Source organism: Leptosomus discolor, chromosome 3 (genome assembly GCF_034619465.1).
Source record: "Leptosomus discolor isolate bLepDis1 chromosome 3, bLepDis1.hap2, whole genome shotgun sequence".
Classification (NCBI taxonomy): Eukaryota; Metazoa; Chordata; class Aves; order Leptosomiformes; family Leptosomidae; genus Leptosomus; species Leptosomus discolor.
The window spans coordinates 75,196,484-75,222,684 of NC_141393.1; the positions used below are offsets into that span (position 1 = coordinate 75,196,484).

Genomic DNA, 26,201 nt, shown 5'->3' on the forward strand with positions numbered 1-26,201 from the left:
CCCAGTGCGGGAAGTACTTAATGAAATCCTGCAAAAGGCATCGATTTTCTCTTTCTGTATTCTCCACCTCGCTCACCCCAGCAGGGCTCTTTCACAGGGCACAAGCCTGAGTTTCCCCCACGGAGAGGGACGAACACGTCTGCAGGCACAGGAGCTGCACCGAGACACGCAGAACCTCGAAGAAGCAGCAGGATTTTTGTTTCTCTTTAAAGATTAGGGATACACGCACAGACACCCCCCCCCCCGCCGCCAATCACCTCGTAATTACGCCGAGGGAGGCTGGCACAGGCAGGGATAAATATCGCAGGTGGACGTTCGGGTGCTCATGGGATGCTGGCCTATTGAAGGGGATGAGAGCACATCCCCCCCACGATAAAAGATGTAAATAGATGTTTTGCTGGGCGCTCCAGCCCCGGGGCGGACCTCCCCGGGAGGCCGCCAGCTGCTGCAGGGTGGCGGTTTCCCGCCGCAGCGTCGAGGCTTTCCGCTCGGAGGGGCGGCTTTGGCCGAGAAATCCGCCTCCCCGCGTACAGGCCTGGCGGAGCGGAGGGCGACGAGCGGCCCCTGTCTCTTCGGGCCGCTGCCCGTGGAGAGGCGCGGGGCGAGGCCCGGCCGCCCGCCCGCTCGCAGTTCCCGCCTGAGGCGGCGCCGCGCGCCCCTCCCGCCGCGGCGGGGGCGGCGGTTGCTCGCGCGAGGCGAGAAGATGGAGGGCGAGGCGCGGGCCCGCCCGGGCGAAGGGGCAGGGGGTGGCTGCGGCGGGCGGCCGGCGGGGCCGTGAGGAGGTGGCTGTTGAGGGGTCGCGGGCTGCCGTACCCCTCGCGGGTCCTGCGGAGAGCGCGAAGCGGTCCCTGGGAGAGACGTGGTGCCGGTGGAGGGCCGGGGCTGGGCTGGCGCTGTGGGACTGAGGCGGCTCTGGCCGCCGGCTGCCTGGTGCGGAGCCTGGGGAGGGCCGAGGTACGGGCTGCGGGCCAGGAGCGTGTGGGGAGCTGGCGATGGGTGTCTGGGGCTGGCTCCTTGGCCGGCTGCTGGTGAGGGGTATCCAACAGGTTTGCTTTGCCCCTGAGGGGGCAGACGACTGGCCTCAACACTGAGCCTCTTCCCTGGTTTTGTGCATATATGTAAAAATATATATTTATACTTGCATGTAAAAGACCTTGCGGGGTGGTCTAGTTGCCGGTAGGCTCGGCCCAGCTGCTTTGGTTGTGCTGGACCTGGTGGAGCTACTGGTGAGGCCCGGTCTGCAGCTACCACCTGGGAGGATGGCTCTGGAAAGCCGTGTGCCTGCAGGATGCGTTCCTTCACTTACGTGGTTCCCGTGGAGTTCATCCATCATTCATTAGGGCCCTATTTTTAGGTTTAGCGGGGAAATTTCTTGTTAAATATTTATGTGTGCTAAAACATAGTTTTTAATAAAAGGTGGGAGAGTTGGAAATGCACAAATGGTTATGACTGATGCCATGTTGAATTATGTTATTTTGCTTAGAAAATGCAGGCACTAAGAAGGTTTAGCTCAGTAAATCTAAAGCTAAGGCCTAGCAGAACGCTTGCTCTTGCACAACACAGTAATTATTAAGATATTTCCTGCTCATTGTTACGCTGCAGAAATTATATTAAGCCATACATACACAAATCTAGTTATAAAGTAATCTGAATTGTAAGCTAAAACAAGTGATAGATGAGAGACAAGAAAGCAGGCATCTGAGTGAGAAACTGTTTTTCTGCTCTTGCTGGAAAATCTAATGAAGATTAAATGTGTTGCAGTTGTGTAAACTCTGTAGGTGTGCTGGATGGAGAGGGACAAATTATAAAACTTGCTTTTTTATGATTGTATATAACTTATAGTTGTTTATAAAAAGCTTTATGTCATTATGTGTGGACGGAGCAGCCAGTGCCCAATTTTTCTAATTCCTGTGTTTTTGTCGTTCTCCAAATAGAACTATCAGGTCTACCCCTGCTTAATTGTGCGTTGAATGCCACTGAAAACAGAAAACTGTAATTTGATGTATTACAAAGTACTTCAGAAAATAAGAGTGAACTTTTTTATTTTAGCTTTAGCAAATATCATGGATGAGAACTTTCAAGAAGAACAGTTTACAGGAATTATTAATTTTACGCCTCCTTTGTACAAACAACGCTACCAGTTTGTTAAAGATTTAGTGGGGAAATACAAGCCGAAGAAGGTTAGTATGTTCTGTCTTAACGTTATAAATTTGAAAAAAAGAAAAAAGTTTAAGTTGGGCGTCTCAGGAAGACAGGAAATGCGTAGATAACTTGCTGACTTAATAACCAAGCAACAGTAGTGGAGGAGCTATTGTTGAAACTGAATTGCCTTAGTAGACACTTGATGATCATGTTTTTGTCTTTCATAGAATTAGTGTTAATTGATGGGAAGAGGGGAAAATCTAAACAAGAAAAATGCCTTAGCCTGTTTTGGAGAGGAGGTGGCATTCTGGTTTTAATTTAATCTGAGGATTTTGGTTCAAGATGCTTTCATCATAGTTTGATTTTGCTTTATAGAGCTGTTAGTTCCACATATGGTATTGGGTTTACCTCATCATTCACATGGATGTTCTCAGATGAGAAGTGACATTAAGAGTGTGGGATTATGTGGGGCTGACTCTCCTCAACTTCCCTCAGATCTTGTCGCTCTTGCCTGTCCTGTCTCTTCCACCACCCCCGATATACCAGGGCTCTTGTTTTGATACTCATTTTGAAAAGTGAAATTTAAGTAATGTTTTTTAGTGTTTGCTCTTTTTAAATATGTCCTCCCCCCCAGCACCTCCTCCCAAAGCACAACAAGTTGAGAAATAACTTGCCTTTGGTGTTTAACTGTGAAACTGATGTTAATGTTCTAGGGAGCGTGCAAGAAGTTGATGAGAGATGCACCTGCAGGGCACTCACGTAATCATACTTATAGTAGCTAATAAAAATCTAATCCAGTCTGTGAGGTCATGGCACTGTAATCTGCTTTTGAACAGAGCATGTTCAGGAGAGTTGCATCTGTATTGAAACATTTGAATTTTCTGATTTGGGATGTAAAATGGGGGGGGGTGGGGTGGGGTAAACGTTCTGTTTACCCACAGGGTAGAGGTAAGCTGAACAGAAAGAGCTCAGGATTTCACAGTGAGAACTGAGGAGTGTGCTTTAGCTTTGACTTAGCCTGAGGAAGAACAGTGTGGTTTGTTTGTATACACAACTACCTCTTAAGCTTACAGGAAATACTATCTATTCTATATTTGACTTTGTGGTCTAAGTATCCCTACCCTTGCCCACTTAAACATTAGACTGAGCTTGTAAACTTGTTTTGTGTAGATCCTTTGCTGCTAACCTGGCTGCTGGTGAGCCTATTCTCAGTGTTCTGGATGGAGAGTAGTCCAGTGAAAAACAGTGGTGAATGTGAAAATGGCTCCAGCTTTAATACTTAAAATCATACCTTACCGTTAGTTGAGGGAATGTGCCTTCACGTGGAAGACATTCTCCAGAGTCAGTGAGGTGTTCTACATGTACTTGTTTATAGCTGTAATAACAAAAGGTTAATCCATTTAAAACGTTTTGTAGGATCTACATTTTTAAAAGACTTTTCAAATCCACGTCTATCCTGCTTGTGACTGTAAATTTTAGTTATAATTGTGAAATGCTTTATTTTACCATTAAAAAGTTATTTTGACATAAATACAAATTTTCATTTTATGAAAGTCTCTGAAATTACTTGGAGATATGCAGCACTTACGTGTTGTTTAATATCTAATTTACAGGTGGCAGATTTAGGATGTGCTGACTGCACACTTCTCTGGATGCTGAAATTCTGCAGTTGCATTGAAGTGTTAGCTGGGCTAGATATCTGTGGAAGTGTAATAAAAAAGAAAATGTAAGCTCTTGTGTTGGGCTAATTTAAGCTTTGTATTTGGGTTGACCTAGTGGCACGTTACGTCATTTCTTGTGAAGAATTTCAAAGTGAGGCTAAATGCAGAAATCCCAGCTTGGCCAATGAAGAGCTATCCATTGTTATTAGTTGTGTTGCACCTATGTCTGGGGACTACTGGGCTGCAGATGCCCCTAATGTAGCAAAGGTCTAAGTCATGGGATGACCCCGAAGGTGTGTACACCTGAGAAGTAGGCTGTTTGTGAAGGTACCAATCCACTGTATTCGTAGTGTCTGTTTATGCTCCTACACGACATTACTGTGGTATGCAAATCTGATCTGTTTGAGAGGTGCATTTCTAGTCTCTTAGTCACCCTGGTGGGGACTGCATTCTTGTTAACCTTTTCGAAATGGGAAGGTTAGCTCAGTGTTCTGTGCCTGGCTTAGAAGGCTCTAAAATGTGAAGTCTGTGATCTTTGAAGCATGGGTCAGACTGGTGAGGAACAGCAAAGTTTCTCTCTTGGAGGTTGGTTACTATGGTTTCAGTGAATATGTAGGATCTAGATGCTGACACTGTCACTTGCTCTCAAGAATGAAGAAAAGTGGCCTTTTATTATATTTAACGTTTATTGTGTTTTGTCTGATGCAGTATTTCAGAATGAAATTTGCACATGTATTTTAGTTCTCAGTCTGTTTTATTTGGAAAAAATAGGTTAATATTCTTGCCTGATAACTTCCCCCAAACCCTGTAAAGCCTGTCTAAGCCATACTTACTGTATGTCTAGAGCTGAGCTACTATCAGAATTTCCAAGTGGCTTGAGAGTATAGTGGAAATCTTTGTAAACATGAAGAAGGACAGCTGCTGGATTAACTCCTCTGCACTTTCTGTCCTATGGTAGACAGTCATAAAAGCTGTTTGTATTAGAAATTTTTTTTAACCCCTATAGAATAGTTAAACTTTTCGAGATGTACGAGGTGTTAGCTAGTTCAGTTACATGCACAGTTTGTCTTGTCCCAAGGTCCTTTCTATGACGTCATGTTTTCAATACCTTTGTAGGCGTAGGTTGTCTCCTCTTCCTGCTGATTATTTGCAGCCAACTGAAAGATCCCTAACTATTACCTTGCATCATGGTTCTGTGGCCCAGAAAGACCCTTGCATGCTTGGTTTTGACTTGGTAACGTGTATTGAACTGTGAGTATTAGGCCAACACACTACACTTTTCTGAGTTTGTTCGGGTTCGATTCAGTTTGGAATTTTGTCCGTACTTCAAACAGAGTCAATCAAACCTTTCAAGCAGAAGAGCAGCAAAATGTGGCGTCTTCTAACTTGTGCTTAAATTAACCGTGCTGAGCAGTTCAAGTGGTGGCAGCTTACGGTGGGAAAGGGGTGTTGATGAAAAAGTAAGAAATGCAAGAGGAAATTTTCTCAGACAAAAACCTCTACACTGACACTCGGGACACAGTGCCAGTGCTAATATTGCAGAGCTGGGCTTAAAATTGCCAGGTACAGGTGTGGGTCTGGGTGGGGTTTGGCTGGTTAAGAGGATAAAAATATAGTAGAGTGCTCTTAAAGGCATACATAAGCTTATCCTTTACAGAATAGAGCACCTGGAGGAATCGGAACTGGAGAAGTTTCCTGAAGTGGTGTTTGGTTTCATGGCTCCAAGCATAGTTGTGATCAGTACTCCAAACTCTGAATTTAACCCTTTGCTTCCAGGAGTGACGTTATTCAGGCATCCAGATCACAAATTTGAATGGAACCGAGTGCAGTTTCAAAGCTGGTAAGTTAACTGACTGTATGCAGACAGCTTTGAGTGTTTGGTCACGTGAGGAGGAAATAGCTACACGTTTTCAGAACAGTTCGTGTATGTGGTTTGTCAGTGGAGCTTCACACTCACTGATTTGGTGAAACATTTCTTTGCTGTTATGAATAGTTAAGCATGCTCTGGGTTTTGTGTTTGGTGGTGGTTGTTAGGTTGGCTTGCTTTTACTGTAACTGCTCTGCAAAAAAATATTTAAAACTTTTCTTTGCTTTTTTATATCTTTATTATAATTAATGCATTTGAAGTGTAAGGTATTCATTAACCTTTTCACATAATAATACCCTGCTGTAGGAATGCTTCATAAAAAACTGAGAAGTGTGCTTGTTACGTATGTTGTGTGACCAAAGCACTTGATTAGTCCAGACCTCTGTAAGAGTATGCAAGCAGATTTATCAGATAGTCACAGTAGCGGAGCACGTTGAGTAGAGTGAAGGGTAGTTTAGCAGATCATGACACAATGGAAGATTTTCTGCAAACATATGTGTGCGCAGTGTTGTGTGAGATGTGTCCTACTCTGATACAAGTAGATGTAATAAAAACAAAAGAGGGAGTGGGATGTATATCTTGTGATAACAATTAACTGTCAGGCAGTTGTGGAAGAAGTTACATGGTACAGTAAAGGATGCCGTACCTCAATAGCCAGCTCTGGGTCAGAAATTGTATCTTGGAAAGTTTTCCCCTTAAATTGGGTTGTTTCTGTCATTGAATTTAAAGTGTGCAGTGATTTTTGAGTATATAGTTTTGCAAAGCTTGAAGCATATATTTTTCCCTAAATAATGATACTAAAACCTGCCTGTGTTATTAGCTGGAGGATTAACACCTTCGAGACCATTTATACGACTTAAAGTAAATTTAGATTCTGCTTTTGCCTATATGTGAATTGCAAATGTTGATATCACTGAAGGGGTGATATGTTTTGAGCTGCAAACATGAGAAAATCTTTGTTTGTGTTACGAAATAGAAGTATTGCAATATTCTCTGAAATATAAGAGAAATTAATTTAGTGTCCTACTTCTTCATGGAGAATGATGCAGGTAGGTAGTGCATCATTTTAGTTCCCTGCCCCATCACTTTTTTTCGCACTGGCTGCTGTACAGTACTACAAGATTGGTTTTCATTTAGAGGTAATGTACATTGTTGTGACCTTCATTAGGCAGACTTTATACATTTTCAACAAACCTCACTTTTTTTTTTCTATTAACTGGTCTCTTGTGATTTTGGGATGTGTATGTTTTTTATGGGTTCTTCTCAAACAATTGTGTTGTCTAAATTTGGTAGTTTTTAGGTCACTTTCAATGTGTTTAAGACAGTGAGTAAGCAACTGTGAACATGCATATTCTATCCAGGTATTTTAGAAATAACAGTGATGTTTCTTTGTGTCAATTGCCAAATGATTCAGACTGTGGTAGGCAGATGATTGCAGCTCTGATTCAGCGAGTTTTGACAGTGCTTATCTTCAGGCACATGAGTATTAATAGAGAAATTATGCTCAGGCATTCATAGGCTCAGGGTCTTGCTTCTTTATCACATTAAAAGGCGAATATTTATTATGATCAGAACCATTTTTCTTTCTTAGGGCTCTAGAGACTGCTAGACGCTATGATTACTCAGTGGAATTTACTGGTGTAGGGTGCCCACCAAGAGGAATGGAGAACGTTGGGTTTTGTACCCAAATAGGTGTGTTTGTTAGAAAATACCCTCAAAACAGTGAATCTGCTCAGTCTGAGAAACCCACTGAAGCAGTTTACAAAACGGTAAGTGCTATTTTCTTCCTTCAGGAGGATGAATAAAGAGTACAATTGTCTGTGACCTACCTGCCTGTGAAGGGTGTTCCTTCTGCTGCTATCTAGTCCTAGCTCTCATTAACACACACCGTCAGATCAAGAGTCTTAAGTCCATATTTGTGTTTCTAATTGTATAAAGGCCTTTAACTTTTAGGTTATTTGCTAAATAGCAATATAGATGAACATTCTTATTTTAATATACTGTTATGGTTAGAATGAAAATTCTCCTTTCTGCTGGGTGTCTTGTGACACTTTTTATAATTTTTCCTTTAGTCATTCATTTTTTCATCATGTGGTTGTTGGCATTGACAGGTTTTTTTCAGCTACATAAAAAATAAAAAGCGTAAGAAAGCATTTCTAAGAGAGTGTATGTTTTGAAGAACTACATAGTCTTGTCAAATATATTATCAGAAGGAAAGCATTTCCCGGAAACTGGATTGACAGGACCTGTTTTGTGTGGTTTGCCTTACTCAGTAGCATTTGATGTTACACCGTAACCTCAGAGTTTTCAGGTAGCCAGTCCTGGTTTTTGCAGAGGCGTGGGATCTTGCCAAGTACCCCGTTCTCCGGTGGTGCACGTCAGACCTTTTTGTTTTTTAGCACTGAATGGCTTTCACTTCAGATAACGTCAGATAATATTTTTGTACAGTACTCTATTGTGTGCTGCAGTGTGTCACCCCGACAGAGCCTAATGCATCTAAGTGCCATGTGGTATAAATCAAAGGACTCTTTTTCAGAGATAACATGAAGTAACAATGCAAAAAGAGATATATAGTGGGTGCTCTTTTTTCAATCTTAATTATTTGTTTTAGTGAACATATTATAACACTTGACTACTTTGTTTAAAGATATAAATATATCTTTAAGTGATAGATGTGATAGTGACCTGAAGTGAAATGTAAAGTGACCTTGGGGGAATGTCTTTTGTAGTTTCCAGGTTACGAAGACATTCTATACACTTCAAATTTAATGTATCATCTGCTGCCCTTAATAGGATCATGAAGTGCTCTTTAATGCTCAGCAAAGTTGGCAATAACGTCCAGGTGACTGACATGTACTAGGCAGTGCTTTCGTTATCTTCTGTTACAGGGTCACTGCGGAGGGAGCTTTGACATCAGCATCCTCTGAGCTTAAACAAGAGTTTTGTTTCATGTGTTTCTTCTCAAACCCAGGCTATCAAATTAATTTTTATTTTATGTAACTAATTTACTAATTTCAAGATGTAATCAGAAAGAAGAAATAATTACAGAGTGTGGAACTTCGGTGGTAGTCTGTTGGTATAAAGCACTTCCTAGTAAACTAGTGGGAATGGGATTGCCTGCCTAGTTTCCTTAGTTGCCTTGGAGCGTATAGCTCAGTGTAGAACGCAGTACAAGTTCACAGATTTTCATGTCATAATTTACTTTTTAGCATTCTCTGCATCTGTGAGAGTGTATTTAATGTTTTACTCTGGAAACTGAATGAAGGACATAGCTGCGGTCCCAGTTTCCAGATGACAGTTCAGAAGCAGTTTAGAATATACATAGCTGTGGAACTGTCACCAGAGCCTCATGATGAGTTATGTGGAAAGTAAGAGAATGATTAAAAAGAATTGAAGAATTGCAGGGCTTCGCCTTGCCTGATCTACAAGTACAGCTCGCAGATGAAAGCCTGGTCTTTTGGAAGTTCCATTAACTTATCTAATTGCTATTGCAGTTAGACGTAAAATCAAGTCCTATTGTCTCGTTTTTTTGTTACCTGAAAATGTTTAAAGTAATAAGCAGAACAGGATTGAATAAAAATTATGTTCACATTTTAGAAGCTCTTTTTGACAAGCAAATGTTAAAATATGAGCCTGTGATAATGGTAAATGTTTTATGTTTTCTTGTATGTTGTAAAGGTCTTCAAAGCAGTGTATCCAAGCCTTAAAGATGAGAAGTACCTGCAGAATGCAGTGGTCAGTGAAGTTATTTTCACAGCACAAATCATTAAGCGAAGTCTTCTGGACCATTTAATGTCAGAACCTGAGGAGTATAATGATGATCCTGCTGAGAGAAAATCCAAATTCCAACCATCAGTGAACAGTTTTTCAGAAAATCTTGGAAAACTGGTTGTTGAAAAAAGTGTGGAACCGTTTGTCAATGGAAATGTGGTTTATATACCTCTTAGAACAATCTTTTCTTTTCCCAAAGTGAACCAGCTTTGTGGTACCTTTGAGAAGTTATGCAAGTTTGTTGCTGGCAGGGTCACACTGAGCAGCGATGGTTCTGCTGTGATGTTCAGTGCTGAACATGAAAATGAAGAAAATTGGCTCACAGATTTCTCGTACAAAGTTCAGTTAAAGTAATGAAAGTATTTTTTTAGTAGCTGTCAAATGATGTGTTCTTTATGCCAACTAGAACCACAACATCTTTTCTAAACCTTCCAGTGTTTATCCATGAGCACCTCTTGCATTTAGTGAAGATGAGTGTGTCTGACAGATGGCAGTAACTCATAGGGGTTCAAGGTAGAGTATCAGGGGCTAAAAGGAAAAAATTAATTCCTGTGAAGAAAAATTTTTAAGTATTGCTGTCTGGTTTCTGTTACCATATTGCAGCTATCATGACTAGAGTCATTTTTGGTAGCCTTTTGTTAGCTCCAAGGATAGTTGATGACACAGAACTATGTTGTGCTGAATAATACGAGTCAGACATAGGTTTAGGGCAAGTTTTTTCTTAATAGAATATAAGGTATAGATGCCTTTTTCAAGATGAACATGTACTTGGGCTTCATGAAAACCAAATATTGTTCCAGATAAATTGGAATATGCTGCAAACACCTGTAGCTCAGTAAATTCAATACTGGGGAAGAGTGCCATGATGTTGGATGTAAGGTGGGGAAAAAAAGGTAGATTAACTCTGTTGTTTTATACTGTTTCTTGATGACTGCTGCTTGGGAAATAACTTGTATCCTGTAACTTTCCAGAAGTGGAATTTAATTAATTTGAAACTGGTATCTTTGACTATTCTGGTTTTGAAAAAATAAAAAAAATCTGTCGTTGTGAATGCTAGCCTGGCCCTGGCGTACCTGAAATAAATTTGTGTTTTCACGTGCAGCTGTTGGCCAAAAAATCTTGACAACAGATTCAGAGAAGTGAAAAGCAGAGGTGTTAGATAGTAGAGCTTACAGGCTTGGCCAAGGTGACTTTTTCTTAGAGAGCTGAATGGTACGTGTAAATGCACAGTAAGCAACTGTCAGACGATGCACAAGATTGGCTTGGCCATACAGGACTAGTGAAGCAACACACTGCAGTTCTCTTTAAGTTTCTTTGCACACCCAAATCTTTTTAACCAATGATTTTGACATTTCAACTGGGTGTTTCTTACTAGTAAAGAAATGGTTAATTAAATGGCCTCATTCTGTGTATGTCTCACAATGTCTTTGTCAGCTTTGAATGAGCTACTATTATCAGAACTGACTTGATGTTTGTGAAACAAAGTTTCACAACTTTGAAAATAAAAAATTCTGTGTAAGGGCTGACTTAAAGAAGGTGACTGCATTCTACCTTCTAAGTTTTTGGAATTCACTTGAAATAATTAAGGCGAAAGATTAGACAAGGGGAAAAGCAGCTGTAATTGTCTGAACTGAGAAACGGTACAGAGTCGATAACAGGTTAAGTTTTGGGGAAAGAAGAATGATCTGCAGTGCTCTGCTCTGTCGTACTGAATGATTAAAAAATGCTTACTTAATAAGCTTTCTTTTGTGGGGGACTTTTTCTCCTGCAACAAACAGGCATGGATTATTAAAAACTAATTTAACAGGATATTTAGAATTAATTTAAAGAATGAATTACAATTAATCTTTAATAAAATACTTAGAGTGGTTTAACTTTTTGACATTGTGATATGAACTTGCCATAGTTGGTATGTTAAAATATACGTAAAATTCAAAATTGGTGAATATTCTTTGGACACCAATAAGCGTAGCTGTTTGAGAGTAGCCTTGATTTGTTATGAGAAAATATCTCTGCAGTTCACTATATGATTTACTGCAGTTCAAAGATATTTAGACCACAGAACTTCTTCCTGTGTTGTTTCTTCTTGAAAGACTTTATTGTACTTCATAGCATGATCACTTCAAAATGAGGAAAAGGGAAGAGGAAGAGGACCTGTCAGATTTGGAATGATATTTGCCTTGAACTTCATGTTTGGCTACTGTCTGATTACAGAAATGTCCTGTGAACAGACAAGACTGTGTATGATCACACGCTTGGTTTTGCTCAAAACATGATGCCTGTAAGGCTTTGTGGTTATGTTTGGAATATGGGTTGTGTGAATATTTCATCAACTGATGTGAAGGGGTCCTAAACAGTAATCCAGTGAAGGGGTTCATGGATCCTCTCTTCTTTGTAACAGGGTTTAGGTTTCAGCGATAGCTAGGGCAAGTGTCAGTTCTTGCATTCTTGCTTATGGCTTTCCTGGGAAAACCTGAAGTTAAGCTACCGATGTCTGTCTCTGTGTGTTTGTGGGGTTCTCTGGTATTTGTGTGTGTACTGAGACGGAAGTAGCTATTACGTATCCTATACAGCAGCGCTATTTAGGATATCTACATTTGAATGGAGACTGGTAGCTTTTAGTAAAACAAGCTGTGCTATCGTGTGTGTCAGCTTTCCGTGTTTCCACTGGCTTAAATCAACTTTAAATAAGATTTTCCTTAAGGTACTGAAGTAACTATCCTTTCAGGAGCCGTTAAACCCTTTCACAGGATTCATAGCATAGCTCTTCATTATAAGTTTGGTCCTTTATTAAACTGTTACGCATATTTGTGTCCCACTGAAACTTGCAGTTTGAAACTAAGGTCAATTCTGATGTCTCCAATCAGAGTGCTGAGAGGAAGTTTTATGATGAAAGGTTTTAGACTGCATGTGGCAGTATCACTGACCAGCAGATGGCACACACATCTCAAAACAGGTCCACCTTAGGCTGTTCAAAACTAAAATTCAAATCAAGTAGTTTAAAAAACCCAAACCAACCAACAAACAAAACAACAACAACAACAACAAAAACACAACCAAGGAAACCAAACAGCACCACCAGCTCCACCACAAAACCAAGAAAGGTGTTGCAGTATCCTGAATATAAGGGAAATAACTTGATAGCTATTGAGCAAGTTAGTAGGGATTGATTATGGTCAGAATAGCTGAACAAAATGTTTCTGATCAGTTTTTTTAAATTAATAACAACAAAGTGAGGAAGTGGTATAAATAAATTCTAAAAATATTCCCTCACTTATTTTAACAAATAAAAACCAGCTGCTTAATTGTGAGAGCCAGAGGAGTCAATTCTCTGTCTCCCCAGAGATTTCTCAAGCAAATAGATGTCACAGCTACTAAACTTCTGATGTGTTTTGGTCCTGTCTCCCATGGGTTTCCATGGAATTAGGCTCTATTCCATGCTTGTTATCATTATGTTGACAAGGTTTGGATCACTCAGTTACAGCTGGATTATATGTAACAATGGTTTGTTGTTGGGACTTTTTTTTTCCTGTTTAAACTGAGCAGTAGTAGTACAGGAAGGGGTTTCTGAAATGACAGAAAAGTTCTTATTCGAAAGCCCTTTGCGCTTTCTTTCTCCTTCACAAAACAAACATCTTAATGCAGTCCTGTATGCAAGTAGTTCACTGGGAATATCCCCAAAATAAAATGCCCTGACACTAGCATATACTCACATGAGGACACTGGGAAACATTAGTAGATCATAAGGCAATTTAAAAAAAACCTGAAAAATTAGTGCTGCCTTCACAAGTTTATGATCAATTTTAGTTGTGATTGGAAGAGCAGTGCACACAACTCTGAACTTGGGCAAAGCCTTGCTAGTGTGTGCTGAGAGAGTCCCTTCACATAAAAAAAAAAAAAAAAGAAAAAACCCAGTTACTTAATGATTTCTAGTTCTTGACAAGGAAGCAAAATGAAAAGAAGCTGTCCCACAGAAATATTAACAACTGTATTAAGATGAGTTTGCCTTTCCCCTTCTTGTTGGCAGGTCCCACTGTGAGCCCATACAGGGAACTGAATCAACTTGTTTGTCACAGAAACTTGTAGTGGTGCAACAGGTGGGAAGAGGAGAGCAGGCAAGAATGAGCAGTTGGGTGGGGAGAAAGCAGAAGTACTTTTTTTTTCTCAAGAATTAAAGAAAGTAATTTTTTCCCATGCTAATCTTTGTCTCCAGGTCGTTTTCCCATGTCAGAAGGCCCACAACATGCACCTAAGTGTTCAGTGACAGCGTTGGAAGTTCTGGTCCTTCATATCTCTGCTTGCTTTTCCTGTAGTAGTAAAGGAAACCCTTCTCCCATAGCACAACCACGGTTTTGTCTGTTACATATGTGTATGCAGCGGTGGTGCACAGCCATGTTTTCATTTATGAGATGTTTTCCCTCCAGATTAAACAAAAATCATGTCTAAATGACATGCTTTTCTTACAACATACAAATCACTAGAAAACCACAGAAATAGAAAAAGCAAAGCATATAAAAAAATCCCCTAGTGATTGTATTTGCAGCTGCTGGTATTCAGTAAGGGGACCAGCATGTACTAATGTTTTAGGTATATACATTTATACTTCAAATTTCTGAGAGAACTCTACAGGGTGAGGTCCTTAACTGGAGGATTTGTTTGGTGATGAGATTTGCCTTTTATTCTATAATGAAACTGCTAATTCATAAAACCAGAGGAGACATAACAAACAAAGAAATTCTAGGATATTCTGCTGAAAACTTGGGAAAAAATGTGTTCCTTTTTGAATTGAAAGACAGCGGAGACTGGAGTTGGTTATACACAGTACAGTTACTTCTCTTAATCCTTACTATACAATTAATTGATTACTGAACTGATCTGAGTGCCAAATAGTTTGTGTTATAATCAGCTGCAATTTTCACCAATGTAGGTTGTTTTTTTAATGTAAGAACAGAGGCTTGCTGCAGTACCATAAAGCTGGGTTTTATTTAATGCATTGATGAGGAAAAAAAATACATACTGCAAGTAGAAGGTAATTTACAAAGTTATACAAACTGGATGAGAAGTTTAAGTAGCAATAAGTCTCACACTCAACTGAGGAGGATGAATTTTGTCATTTGCAAGGTGAGGAGGGACTATACACAGTGCCCTCACTTTCCCCAAACACTGCTAGTTGTGGAGTCTGCTTAATAATTAACCTACCAATATGCCTCACACTTTAAAATTGATTTTTCATTTGCATGAGACTGACATATAGCTTCTCCTCTTCAGGAGACAGATGAATAACTACACACTAGAGACGGTGCCATTAAATACTTTGTGGACTGGTGATGAAGTTTAGTAAGCTGCAGAGGTAAAGTTTGAAAAGCAGTAGAGAAACTGAAATGGACACAAACTTCCAGTTAAGTTTGTCATATTTGCATTAAAAAAGGACATAATTATTTAGAAACAGATTCCAAGCTGAAGACATGAGTTTATTGAATGTCTGAGAGATTTACATTTAAATACAGTTAAAAAAACCCCAAAGAACTAAACCCAAACCACGAACACATCCCGAACAAGTTTACTATATGAGTCTCCAGTATGTTTATAACGCTTTACAAAAAAGAAAATACTACATCTAAATATGAAGGTTATGTTCCACTTAAAATATGCACAATTAGAGAATAACTTCATAAAGAGTTGTAACTCAGAACAATAAATTAGTAGGATACAGTTTTATTAAAAGCTCCATTTCCATGTAAACTTCCCTCGTATTTAAAAGATCTGCTCAGGCAAGAAAATAATTGGTTTCTAGTAAACAAAATACCTAATCTCCAGCAGTTAGTTGTCTCTTAACATAGAGTACAAATCTGGGCCAGGGAAATTCCCTTAAGAATTATGTAAGTAGCTGTACAAGGTCTTCTAAAGTCTGTTTTCCTCAAACTATGCCTAGTAAACTTAAGTAAGCTACCATCTAACTACTACTGGCTTTAATAGATTTATCAACAAGTTTAGCAAGAGAGTACTGAAAGCAGCTAATTTACTCAAATTTCATGCATCTTTTGGCTTGCAGAAGGATGTTTTTGGTACAAACTAGTTATGTAACAGGAAAGGGAACTATTGCGTTCTGAGAGATAGTTGTATACTAGCCGTTATGTAGTTTCTGTTTAAAATTCCTGTGGAGGACAGAAATGGATAATACCACACTTCTATTACCAGCAGCTAAAACACAATCTTTGTATTAATTCTTTTACCTATTAAAACACTTTAAAGATATTATAATTAACAGTAGGAAATAAAAGTATTTAAGTACCGTAACTGAGAGAGAGCTCATATTCAAGAACAGCACTCAAGCTTTGCAATCTGAAGTTTCCTTAAAAACCAAGTACAAAATAGTTAAGTAATTCTACTATGAATTTATGGAAAACAAAGCCCGCTTTTCCCAATTTAACCTATTAAACATGGCCTACTTATACTTGAATAAAAGGGTGTCAAACATGACTCTGAGCAGAATTTGAAGCATTCAGAGCTTTCAAAAATGGTCATGCTATTTGTATTTTTATGTAGTCCAAGCCTTACTGATAAACAATGCAACTAATCATAACAAAATTAAGGTCATTTGCAGTTTACAATTAAATACAGTAGAGCAAAGCCTGAATTAGAACTGTGTCACCTAACACATCTCTTTAAAAATGGATTCTTTCATAAATTTCAGTCAGAATTTTAAGAGATCTTTCATCTTCCTTGCCTGCCAGGCAAATTACTATTTGTGCAAAGTTAAATACAGTACATTGACCTTAATATAACAGTGGACAGAGAGTGAAGGAAGAGGTGTTCAACAGGTGTGTTGCACAGTAAGACTGTTTCAGAGTGCAGAGTACATCTACAATAAAGTGCTTCTCTTAATAAGTTATATTGATAATAGTATAGATGTTTACCTAGTTTTAAAGCTTAAGTTGCTTAGTGAATAGTTTATTCTCCCTGTACCTCCCCAGTCCTACAAGGCACATTCAAAACACAAGCAAAGCACTAACTAACTGAAGGAATAAGCTAAAATGGAAAGTTCTAAGTGGTAGTAAACTACTGACTAGGTCTGTAAACAGTACCATCCCATTGAATCCCACGGTTCATGCATTATTGAAGTGAGTTTCTGTGGAAGCAGCTTTTGAACTCCAGATTTAACAAGCAAGCCAGCTTTCTTGATAATACACTACTGTACCTTAGTGTTTGGATGTGGAATCCCACTTCTTTTGTCACTTGCACAAAAACAGATGCCACGCTGATGCATTGAAGCCTCTAGACTTCATTTACAGTTAACACAATTGATTACTGGCTGGCTTAGATCTATTTAGTTTGTGGGGTTTTTTAAATGCATGCAAAGTTCACATCTACTGTTCAACCCTGGAACGAAGTTATGCTTAGTACTCTTAAGAGAAGGTTTTGGTTATGTTAAAACATAGCTGGGCTGCTTTGTGGAAGCCTTAATTTTGACTTGATAATAATTGTGACTTGATAGAAGTAATTAGCTTCTGTAAGACTAAAGTGACAGGTAGGATCAAATTGAGTAATTAATTTCTTCAGGTTTGTTTAAGACCAACTTTCAGAAGCTTCTTTCAGAAAAGAAGTTAAAAACAAAGTGGCGATCTCTTGTATAAAATACTGAGATGGGACTCACTTCATCATGCTTGCAAAAACATTTCATACAACTTAAAAAGCAAGTAATTCCACTAACATCATGTAGAGCTTGCAAAAACAGTCCAAGTGCTCACACAAGGTATACATAGCTGAACTTTGCCTTCATACCACAGAAGAGGAAGCTCTTCGAGCAAAAGGCATTCCATTACTTTTTTTTTTAAAAAAAAAAAAAAAATCCCATTATTTTGGCTTTCACAACTTTTGCAACAGAGCAAACAAAACCAGAAGCATCAACACCAGAGCTCCAAGTTTTCCTCGTCATTCTAGTCTAACGCTTTATCACCACCTGCTCATATGCTCCAGATGCTGCTCTGAAAGAATGTTTGGAAAGAAGTTAGTTCAATTCCAATTCAAATGGAAGCTAAACAGCAAGTATCACAGATCAGCAAGTTTATCGTTTAAACAAAACCCAACCAACCAACCCCCGCCCAAAAAACCCCCAGCAAAAGTCCCCCAGCTGAACAGCTGGTACCAGAACAGCTAAACGTGAAGGGTGGAAAACAGGCGTACTGACCGCGCCACTGAGTAACCTACAGTTTAATGCATTAAAGCGTTTTGTGTTATGCTACAGTCAAAATGAAGAATGAAAAATAATGTCACTGAAAGTTACTGTTGGACTTCTCTATAGTTCCTTAAACATTACCTTTTGGGTACCTCTCCCACCCCAGCTAGATCGTATGCAGCTAATACTTTTTGTATACATTTATACATAAACAGTAAGTGATAGTCTTCCTACATTAAGGTACAAGAAAAACATCTTCCAGTCTTTTGTTCCCACTGAATTGTAAACAAAACTGTCTCACCTCCCACATGACAGAGCATACTGGTTTGTTTTACATGGCAAATTGCACTACTGGGTACAAAATGAATCAGGCAAGCTGTGCCTTAGTATAATATTCTGCCTGGACCGTTGTGGCAAGTGAACGGGACAGGTATCTATGTACTACTGTAGTGTGCTCTGTAAGCGTACATGTTTTCCTAGGTAGAAATAGGATTATTTTTTTATTTTTCCTAGATAGAAATAGCGTGCCCAGTTTGCAAATAAGCCAGTGAATTATCTTTTAACCGTCAGTATTGCTTGCTTGTGTAAAATGCGTTTATTTTATAACTTTTAACAGATTATCAGCTGCCTTTATACCTAATTCCAGAAGTACTTGCTGAAATTCTGATGCCACGCTAATTTCTTGAGATAAAGCAAAATCTAAAGAGTTACACTGGACTGCAGAATCATGGCATTAGAGAAACACAAAAAATCTTTCTGGTTCTAAAATAACTACAAGAAGATCATCAAAGGAGAGAGTTTAGGGCTACAAATAGTTGAAAGATGAACAAGCCATTGAAACAGGAATAGTGTAGCGTATGGGAACAGAAGGAACTGTGAGCAAAACTAAAGTGAAGAAAATTAGCTTTGTTATCATGCAGACATAAAAGTTTGATACTGTAAAGTTAAACGTGTAAAACACTTAAGACTTTCTTCCAGCTCCAGAGAGTAATGTAGTGAGTCTGTAGAGCTATGATTTCAAACTGGTGCCTGTTTCCTGTGTCCATACTGAAATGTTGCTCATATCTGAAAACTTTGGAACTGAGACCCTCTGAAAGTTACAATTCTTATGGCTGACACATCGGTTCCATTTTGGAACTAACCTATGTGTTTTGTTTTAAAACCCCACAACCTGGTTCTTTTGGTGCTTTTAAATAATACGAACTAGAAAGATACAAAGATCAAGAATGTATGTACAGAATAATTGCTGTATAAATGCGTTTTTGTTTAGTATTACCTATGGATTAGTTCTTCAGATTACGTACCTGTTGGGTAGATGATGGCTTCCAAAAGAAGTGCTTCCACCAGGGCCCACAAATAATCTTAAACCTTCTTCTAAAAAGCAAGGGAATTAACATATGTTAGCTTTCTTTAATGTTGCCCTAGCTAAAATTAAGTCATTTTAAATCTACCAGTTTTGTAACTGATACTTCCAGATGCAAATGTTTTAAGTAATGAAGAACCAACTTCACATGGTGTAGGCTGGAGGAACTACTCTCATTGTAGATTTGCCCCTCCTCTTTTCTTCTCAGGCTTAAAGTATTTCTCTGGGAAAGTCACCCGAGTCATGCAAGGGTCTTTTCAACTTCTGGGAGACAGGATGAAGCAGAAAACGTAATGATCCATATGCACAGTCCTTACGATTACAAGCAACAGGGACTATGAAGAAAGTGGATTTTCCTAAGGCCTGTAATATGCATCAATTTTCCTTAAGCTTCCTTATTATCTCCATACCTTCTGCACTTGAGTCTAAACTGAAGTCTTGACTCTGGAGTATTTTGTCAACTATATCATCAGCATCAACTCTGGTAGCATCGACCCTCTTCAGCTGTGACTCCACAGAGTCTTGCTTTACAGGATGTCTGCAAAAATAAATATATTTAGAGCACTTAGAAATGATGCGGTAAATTACGTGTTACTTCTGCTAGGTAAAGCTTTCAAGTTAAGTGTACCTGCAGGGTTTTTCTGATGGTGCATCTTTAACAGGTGTATCAATATTAGCTTCAGTTACTTTTGGCTCAGTCTCTTCACATGGCTCTAGAACACTTCCAATTCCTGTTGAGGCGCTACCCACCGAGGCGTTTCTTCTGTGGCAGAGTTCGGACAGACTGGAGGATCTGGAGTGGCATGTGCTGTATCCTGTTGGGGAAGTGCAGGAGAGCTCCGATAGGTATGCTCTGGACAGCCAAGGTCATTACTTACATTTTACCATCCTGAAGGCAAAATTTGTGTTTTGGCTGCTTACAAAGAGCCTTCAAACGCCTTATGAATGTATGTGCACACCCCAGCTAGGCAATTCCCTTTGGGGTTTATATTCTAGCACATGCTGGTTTCGTTTTGTTCTAAATTACTCTTGCTTCCTAACAAATACAATGACTTGATGTCATTATTTCCCCTTCAGCTCTCAGAGCTAAGTCTCCATCTGCAAGTTATTTGTTTTCACACATGGAAGAGGTGAAAATCTCATTCAGGTATGTTAATAGGAGGGAGCTAAGGGAAAAAGCTGTCTCATGTCTGAACAGATAATTCATTGTGCTTTTAAGAGGAAAGAAATGTTACCCTCCCCACACCTGAAACTCCTAGGAAAAAAGCTTTCAGCTTCACACCATTTTTTCAAACATATACAGTATACTTATTTTCTACAGTCTAAAACTGTGTAAGTAAATAAACCCCAACAACTCGTCACAAAATTGTTAACAGCTACCTGACAGTTTTGACTGCTGACTTGCATAGCTTGATGTCCTGGAATGTCCACATGCACCAAGTTCATCTGGGACTGAGGCACTCTTTGAGGAGACATCTGCAACACACGCAAGTCAGACACTGTGGCTAAAGCCAGCCTTGTTATTACTTTGACTGTAATCTTGATTAGACTCAAATGTCAGATTTCCCAGAGGGATTAGGGACTTGACACTGGTTTTCTTCAAACCCTTTGAAGATTCAAATGCTGCAAAAATACAGCGTACGTTAACAAGTATGCATTCCTTGGAAAAAAAAAATCATAATACGTTTCTGAGTAAAACAGAGAGTACCATTGGGTTAGAAAGATTTGTATCAAGTGTAGTTCTGGATTTGTCTACACTGTAGACATTAAAGAGATTACCATGCTTTCCGTAGTACCACAGTAGAATGGTGTGCTAGGTGTTTTCTGGCTGAAAAAGTAACTGGTTAACAGAATTTAAGCTGTGTTTAGGGTGGAAACTAATAAGCTATGTAAGAGCCTGAAGCTTGTAAAAAAAAAAAAAAACAAAAAAAAACCCACGAAAAACACCCACCACCCCCCCCAAGTTTCAACCTGTATTAAAGTGTTTTAATAGTTTCTAATAGTCTAAATTTCAGAGTAACTACTTCAATTTAAAACAATACTTACAACTTTTACCACTCAAAATTTACTCAGTTGTGCATATCCATACGATTCATAAGTTGAAAATCAAGGCCCAAATTAAATGCTCAGTCAAAATACAAATCCAAAGGAAATCAAGCAATGTGTCACACAGAAAATGGAAGATTTTAAATCTTAAAAAGGCAACCGGCTACCAGTCCAATTTCTGTTCTTTGTTTCCATTAAATAAACTGTTACAAAAGTGAAAAAGAGAGATTCCACTGATGTTATCTAGGAGACTTTGTCTCAACACATAACCAAAGTAGTCCCTTTGTGGGCCAACTGTCAGCATCCCTTCAAGATTTGAAGTATTTCGTACATCTCCTTGAAGCTATGAAGCCAGTTATAATAGAACTAAGAAATTAAGAGCGTTATTTTATACCTGCTATGCCCAGATGTGCTACTTTTAAATTTTCTCCACCTTTCCTGTCTTCGTGCAAAGATTCCGATTCTCCAGCAATTGCTATAGACATTGCTGTGGAAGGAGGCCTGCAAGAAAAAGGTGGTTAAGGTTTGCTGGAATCCCTCCAAGTTGATCAGCACAGATTTTCCTTTTCAAGTAAGTTGGCATAATTCATAGTGTACTTCAAGTTAATAGGCTTGTAACTTCTTCCTGAAAACATGCTGCCTAGCCCCCTGTTAAAAAGGGAAAAAAACAACAAAAGCTTTTGCTATTGAGCTTAGGGACATTGTACAGAATCCATCTGCTCAGCCCTCAGTCCTTCAGACTTCTGGGGATCCTTGGAAAGGCTTTTCCTTATTGATGATTTGGTAGAGCGATACGTGTCTGTTTTGAACTTCTTTGGTTTTTAAGTGTATGAATCAGAGGATAACGTATGTGCTAAGAATGTATCTAATTCAGTACTTCATAGAACACATGGCAAGATGGTAAGTTACAAAAACCCAAACCCGCACACTGACAGTTGGCCTACTTGGCTTGTGCACGGTGATGTACTCCTGGCTCGCTTTCATCTCCGCTACAGCGCATGAGGAGATTCTGGGCTGATAACCCTCCCACTCCTAACAAAGGGGCCTGTGTTACCGTCTCCATGTATTCCCCTCTAAATTCTACCTCCTGCAAAATAAAAAAAAGCATCATGTATGACATAATTTAAATCTGGTTCAGTATTAAAAAAGCTTTTATTAAAGCTTAAATGCTTGTTTCAGACTATACCAAGATCCAAAGGGATATTCTATTAAAATGAATAAACCTCTAAGTTTGTGTTTTTCTAGTGCAAAAGAAGCTAATTAGAAAATGACAAAGTGAAAGTAATCTTCTCTTGCAAGCAAATACAACTAAAATACATTTCAAGATGTTACCTAGAGTTTTTTTAATGCTTTGTTATTTTTCACTTTGGGAACAGACTGTAGGTCTGCATACGAATGGATATTTGTTGACATTTTTAGATTTGGCATATTCAATAGATTAGTCACTATGTTCAGTAACATATCCCCTCTTATGTTAACATTTGAAAGTAGAGAGAAAGAGAGAAAGCACTTCTAGAAATACAATGCTTGTGTGACTTAACTGCTTAACGTACTTTTGAAAGCAAGAACTGAATGCTTTCAGGGATGTCACCCCAGATCAAACATCAAGCCTTTAGGCTTCTTCATAACATACGTAGCAGATTCCAGATTGTGAAATGGTTTTAAGGTTTATTTTTCCTTCTACAGAGGACATCTGGATTAGATAAATTTTTTGTTCTGTTTGTGTTGAAAGTTTACGTTCCAGAAAACAGTTATATCATCAGTTTGGAAGAAAATGCCAAGTCTGAATAATTTCAGTTACAAATTTTTTCCTAGGGAGCCAGAAAACTATTTAGGTACTAATTTCAGCTCCTTTGGTACAGCCAGTAAAGAACAAAAATACATTGTTTTATTAGTATGCAACACTTTGAGAAACTGTTAATCAGTACCAGTGATGTATTTTTTTAATACATCTGAGTCAAAAGTAAACCAAGACGTGCTAAATAACTAGGGATACAGAAAAGCTTTGCCCAACCAAACAAATTCAGATAATACCCTCCTACTATTTATTCAGTAAGCACAAGATGAGATTTTGCAGTGTTCTATTCTTCTTATTGAAGGTTAGAAGAAGAGAGGAGAAAGGGCCTTTGGTGGTGCCAGGGGACACGGAGGAGTTCCTGTGGTGAATCATCTGAGCTAGACTGGTGTAGGCAACATTCTCGGATCTCCGCAGAACCAATGGTAAGGATACAGCCACAGCAGTAATGCATAAAGTCTCTAGCTGCCACAGAAAACAGTTCTTGATTGTCCTAATTATACTAGAACCTACCTCAAACCAGCTAGAACCTACAAATCACGAGTTACTTCATACTTGTACCTCAGACCGAGTTAGGAGATCAGTGCTGCTTTTCTTGGAGCTGCAGCCTCATTTCACTTCAAACGCAATCTTTTTTACTTAAGGAAGACTTCAGTATATGTTTACTGCTACAGATTAAGTCTGTTTGAGGTTATTATCCCTCTTCATTGGATTATTCAGAGGGACACTGATTGCCTACATTAATCTGATACAAGATGAGTTTCAATTCAGTTTCTGAGAGTATTTTGAATAAAAAACCTAATCCATACTGACGTAAAAAGTGTTGTGGCGTAACAGTTTGTAAGTAAGCATTGTGTCTTTACAATGGAAGGTATCTTTGATCCAACGTAAGGTCTGAAGGTATAAATGGAAGTTGAGAGTTCTGTACAAAGAATTATGATTGACGTAACAAGGGTGAAGCTAGCAATATTTTACAGATTGTTTTTCCTTGAGCTCATTTTTTTCTTTTCAAGTTATACCTAATACTTGGAAAACTGTCTTAGATGGTTTTTGAAAGGGCCAACATGAGAGCAAGCATGTTGTCTCAGACCAAAGGTCTGTCTAGCCTTGCATGCTGTTTCTGTCAGTGGCAAACAGCAGATGCTGACAGAACATGGCGCACGTAGTAATGTATATCTTGAATATTCTTCCAGCATGTCCTCATCTGCAAGTTAGGTATTTCTTAAGCCTCATATGATGTTTTATATGTCATAGTTCTCAATAATTTTTCATTCAGGAATTTGTCTTAATTCTTTCTTGAACTTTTAGTATTCACAACATGTAGTTGCAAGGAGTTCCACAGCTTAACCACATGTTGTGGGAAGAAAATACATCCTCTCACTTTAACTCCATCTCCTACTAGTTTCAGTGTAATAACGTGGTCAGTGAAGTGAACTGAAAAAGAATTTGAGTTAAACTAAAACTTAAGGGATCAAATTTATTTTGAAGGAATTATTTCATCAACCCATCCCCCAAACGTCTCGTGACAAGTAAAATACAACTAAGTTGGTTTAAACCTGATCTAGACAAAATTGCCATCTACTGTTATATAGAATTAGAAAAGATTGACATTAAACTGAAAAGCCCATTCACTTCGAACAACCCAGTCTACCAACCCTCTGAATTGCAGAAAAGCAAGTGGCGTTAAGAATCATGGCAAGTATTGAGGAATCTTCCCCACTGTGTTCATGGAAGCAGATTCTATACATGTGCCTAAGCCTGTCCTTACAATGAATGGCTTTCAGGTTATTATAAATTATCTCTTACAATACAAATGACACGTAAGAGTTCTTCACTTCCTACTGATCAGGATAATTAAGTCATGGTTAGCGAGACAGCGGTGTTCTCTGGAAATAGGAAGCTTGCCAAATGCACTGTTTCAGTTTAGTTATCCACGAAGCTTGGGTGCCTCATAACAAAATGGCTTATTAGTCCAGAAAGAAGGCACCAGTTTCATCTTACTCATGACTAGTTTGTCCCTAGCATGCATGACTTTTCTGTTGCATGGTTAGTGATGGAAGCTAACATGCTCTAGCAAAACTACTACATTTCCTTAACTACAGATTAAGGACAATGAGGCTGAAGGACCCTTAATATATAGCAGTGTGTTTTGCTAGCTACCTCCTCCTCTTGCATCTTCTACTAAGTTGCATAATGTCTTTGCTAACTAAATATCAGTAAGTGCTTTCTCTTGTACTAAATCATATCGCACTTCTGGGTTGTTCTTTTTAAATAAATTTTTTAAATCATTTGAGACTTGTGAATAAAAGGTGTAGCAGCACATTTTCCAAACACAAGCATTAGTCAGATCACTCCATACCAAGTACATTTATATAAGCTTGCTGCAGGAACAGTTTCCCTTAAGAGTTTCTTTGGGTTTTTAATTTTTTTTTTTAATTACAGATATACAGGCTATTATTCATTGCTTGAAAATAAACTAAGTATTTAACAGCAAGGAGAACTATGATATTTCTACTGGTATTTTTACCACGTTAGCCATTATTCAGCTACCACTCCATCTGTTTGTGCCTTTTTGGGTTTTTTTTTAAATATTGTTGCCAGATTGGAAAGATTTATAAATGCAGATTAGGAGTGTAATTCTGAACATGGAATGTATGACCAAAACACTATCCCACACAGATTTTTTATAAACTCACGTTTTAAAGCATGGGTCACCAGACATTAGCTGCATGTTGATCAAAACCTACACATTAAGAAAACAAAACCCACTGTAAGAAAAAAAAATGGAATTGGTCTGTGATACATGGTCATATCACTAAGTTATACTTGAGACAAATCGTACATTTAGGTAAAATAGCATAATCACATATACAGATAAACTACATCTTTTTTCTTAATACACATGCAAACAACACAAAATAGCATTTAAAGTAATGTAGTTGCATGTACAAGATTCTGCAAAAGATACCTAAATCAAGAAGAATCTCAGAATCATTAATAGTTACAATGGCGTCAAGGGACAAGTAAAGAGACAGGGAATCTAAAAGATCAGTGAGCAAACAGAATAGTGTTTAAAACAGTGGGCGCTGAAGTATGTTCTTTGCTGAGGGTGTTTAGCAAACTGCTAAACATACAAGAACTGGTTGTGCTAACACAGAGATAAAGTAAAACCACAAAAGGTAAATAATGCCATAGGACAACAATGTGTTGAGACAGCTTGTTCGCTGGGTCAAAGCCATCAAGTAAAAGTTTTCTGGAAAAAGCCTGTGATTGTCTTAGAGAAATCAGAAAGCACATGCTTAAACGCTGTACTCAGGAGTAGGAGAAATTAGTCCTAGGGTCTTGGTAGGAAAAGAAATTTTTCAAAAAAATTACTTGCA

At 38.7% G+C, this 26,201-nt stretch overlaps 2 protein-coding genes across 4 annotated transcripts in view; one reads left to right on the forward strand and one right to left on the reverse strand.

Annotated features, from left to right (window-relative positions):
• The first annotated feature begins 2,063 nt into the window (after window positions 1–2,063).
• Window positions 2,064–9,795, forward strand: HENMT1 (HEN methyltransferase 1). Its single transcript, XM_009957735.1, has 6 exons — window positions 2,064–2,180; window positions 3,756–3,868; window positions 4,920–5,054; window positions 5,461–5,643; window positions 7,262–7,439; window positions 9,349–9,795. The coding sequence occupies exons 1-6, from the start codon at window positions 2,064–2,066 to the stop codon at window positions 9,793–9,795; spliced, it is 1,173 nt and encodes a 390-aa protein (XP_009956037.1).
• Window positions 9,796–14,891: 5,096 nt separating this feature from the next.
• EEIG2 (EEIG family member 2) overlaps window positions 14,892–26,201 on the reverse strand; it is a 28,717-nt gene continuing 17,407 nt past the window's right edge. The window contains exons 5-11 of one of the 3 annotated variants that reach the window (XM_086463490.1): window positions 25,518–25,564; window positions 21,421–21,527; window positions 20,361–20,456; window positions 19,609–19,795; window positions 19,391–19,518; window positions 18,922–18,991; window positions 14,892–17,426 (exon numbers count right to left, since the gene is read on the reverse strand). In XM_086463490.1, coding sequence (XP_086319616.1) covers window positions 17,384–17,426; window positions 18,922–18,991; window positions 19,391–19,518; window positions 19,609–19,795; window positions 20,361–20,456; window positions 21,421–21,527; window positions 25,518–25,564 — 678 coding nt within the window. In that variant the 3' untranslated portion in view covers window positions 14,892–17,383. Of the gene's footprint in view, window positions 17,427–18,921; window positions 18,992–19,390; window positions 19,519–19,608; window positions 19,796–20,357; window positions 20,457–21,420; window positions 21,528–25,517; window positions 25,565–26,201 lie in introns of all 3 variants that reach the window. The other 2 variants (XM_086463491.1, XM_086463492.1) reach the window with 2 other exon arrangements.

Bases quoted from the DNA above. Each gene is read 5' to 3' on its own strand.
- HENMT1 (XM_009957735.1), top strand. From the start codon at position 2,064: ATGGATGAGAACTTTCAAGAAGAACAGTTTACAGGAATTATTAATTTT. The intron at 5,644-7,261 runs GTAAGTTAACTG...TTTCTTTCTTAG, and splicing joins CGAGTGCAGTTTCAAAGCTG to GGCTCTAGAGACTGCTAGAC. The intron at 7,440-9,348 runs GTAAGTGCTATT...TATGTTGTAAAG, and splicing joins CTGAAGCAGTTTACAAAACG to GTCTTCAAAGCAGTGTATCC.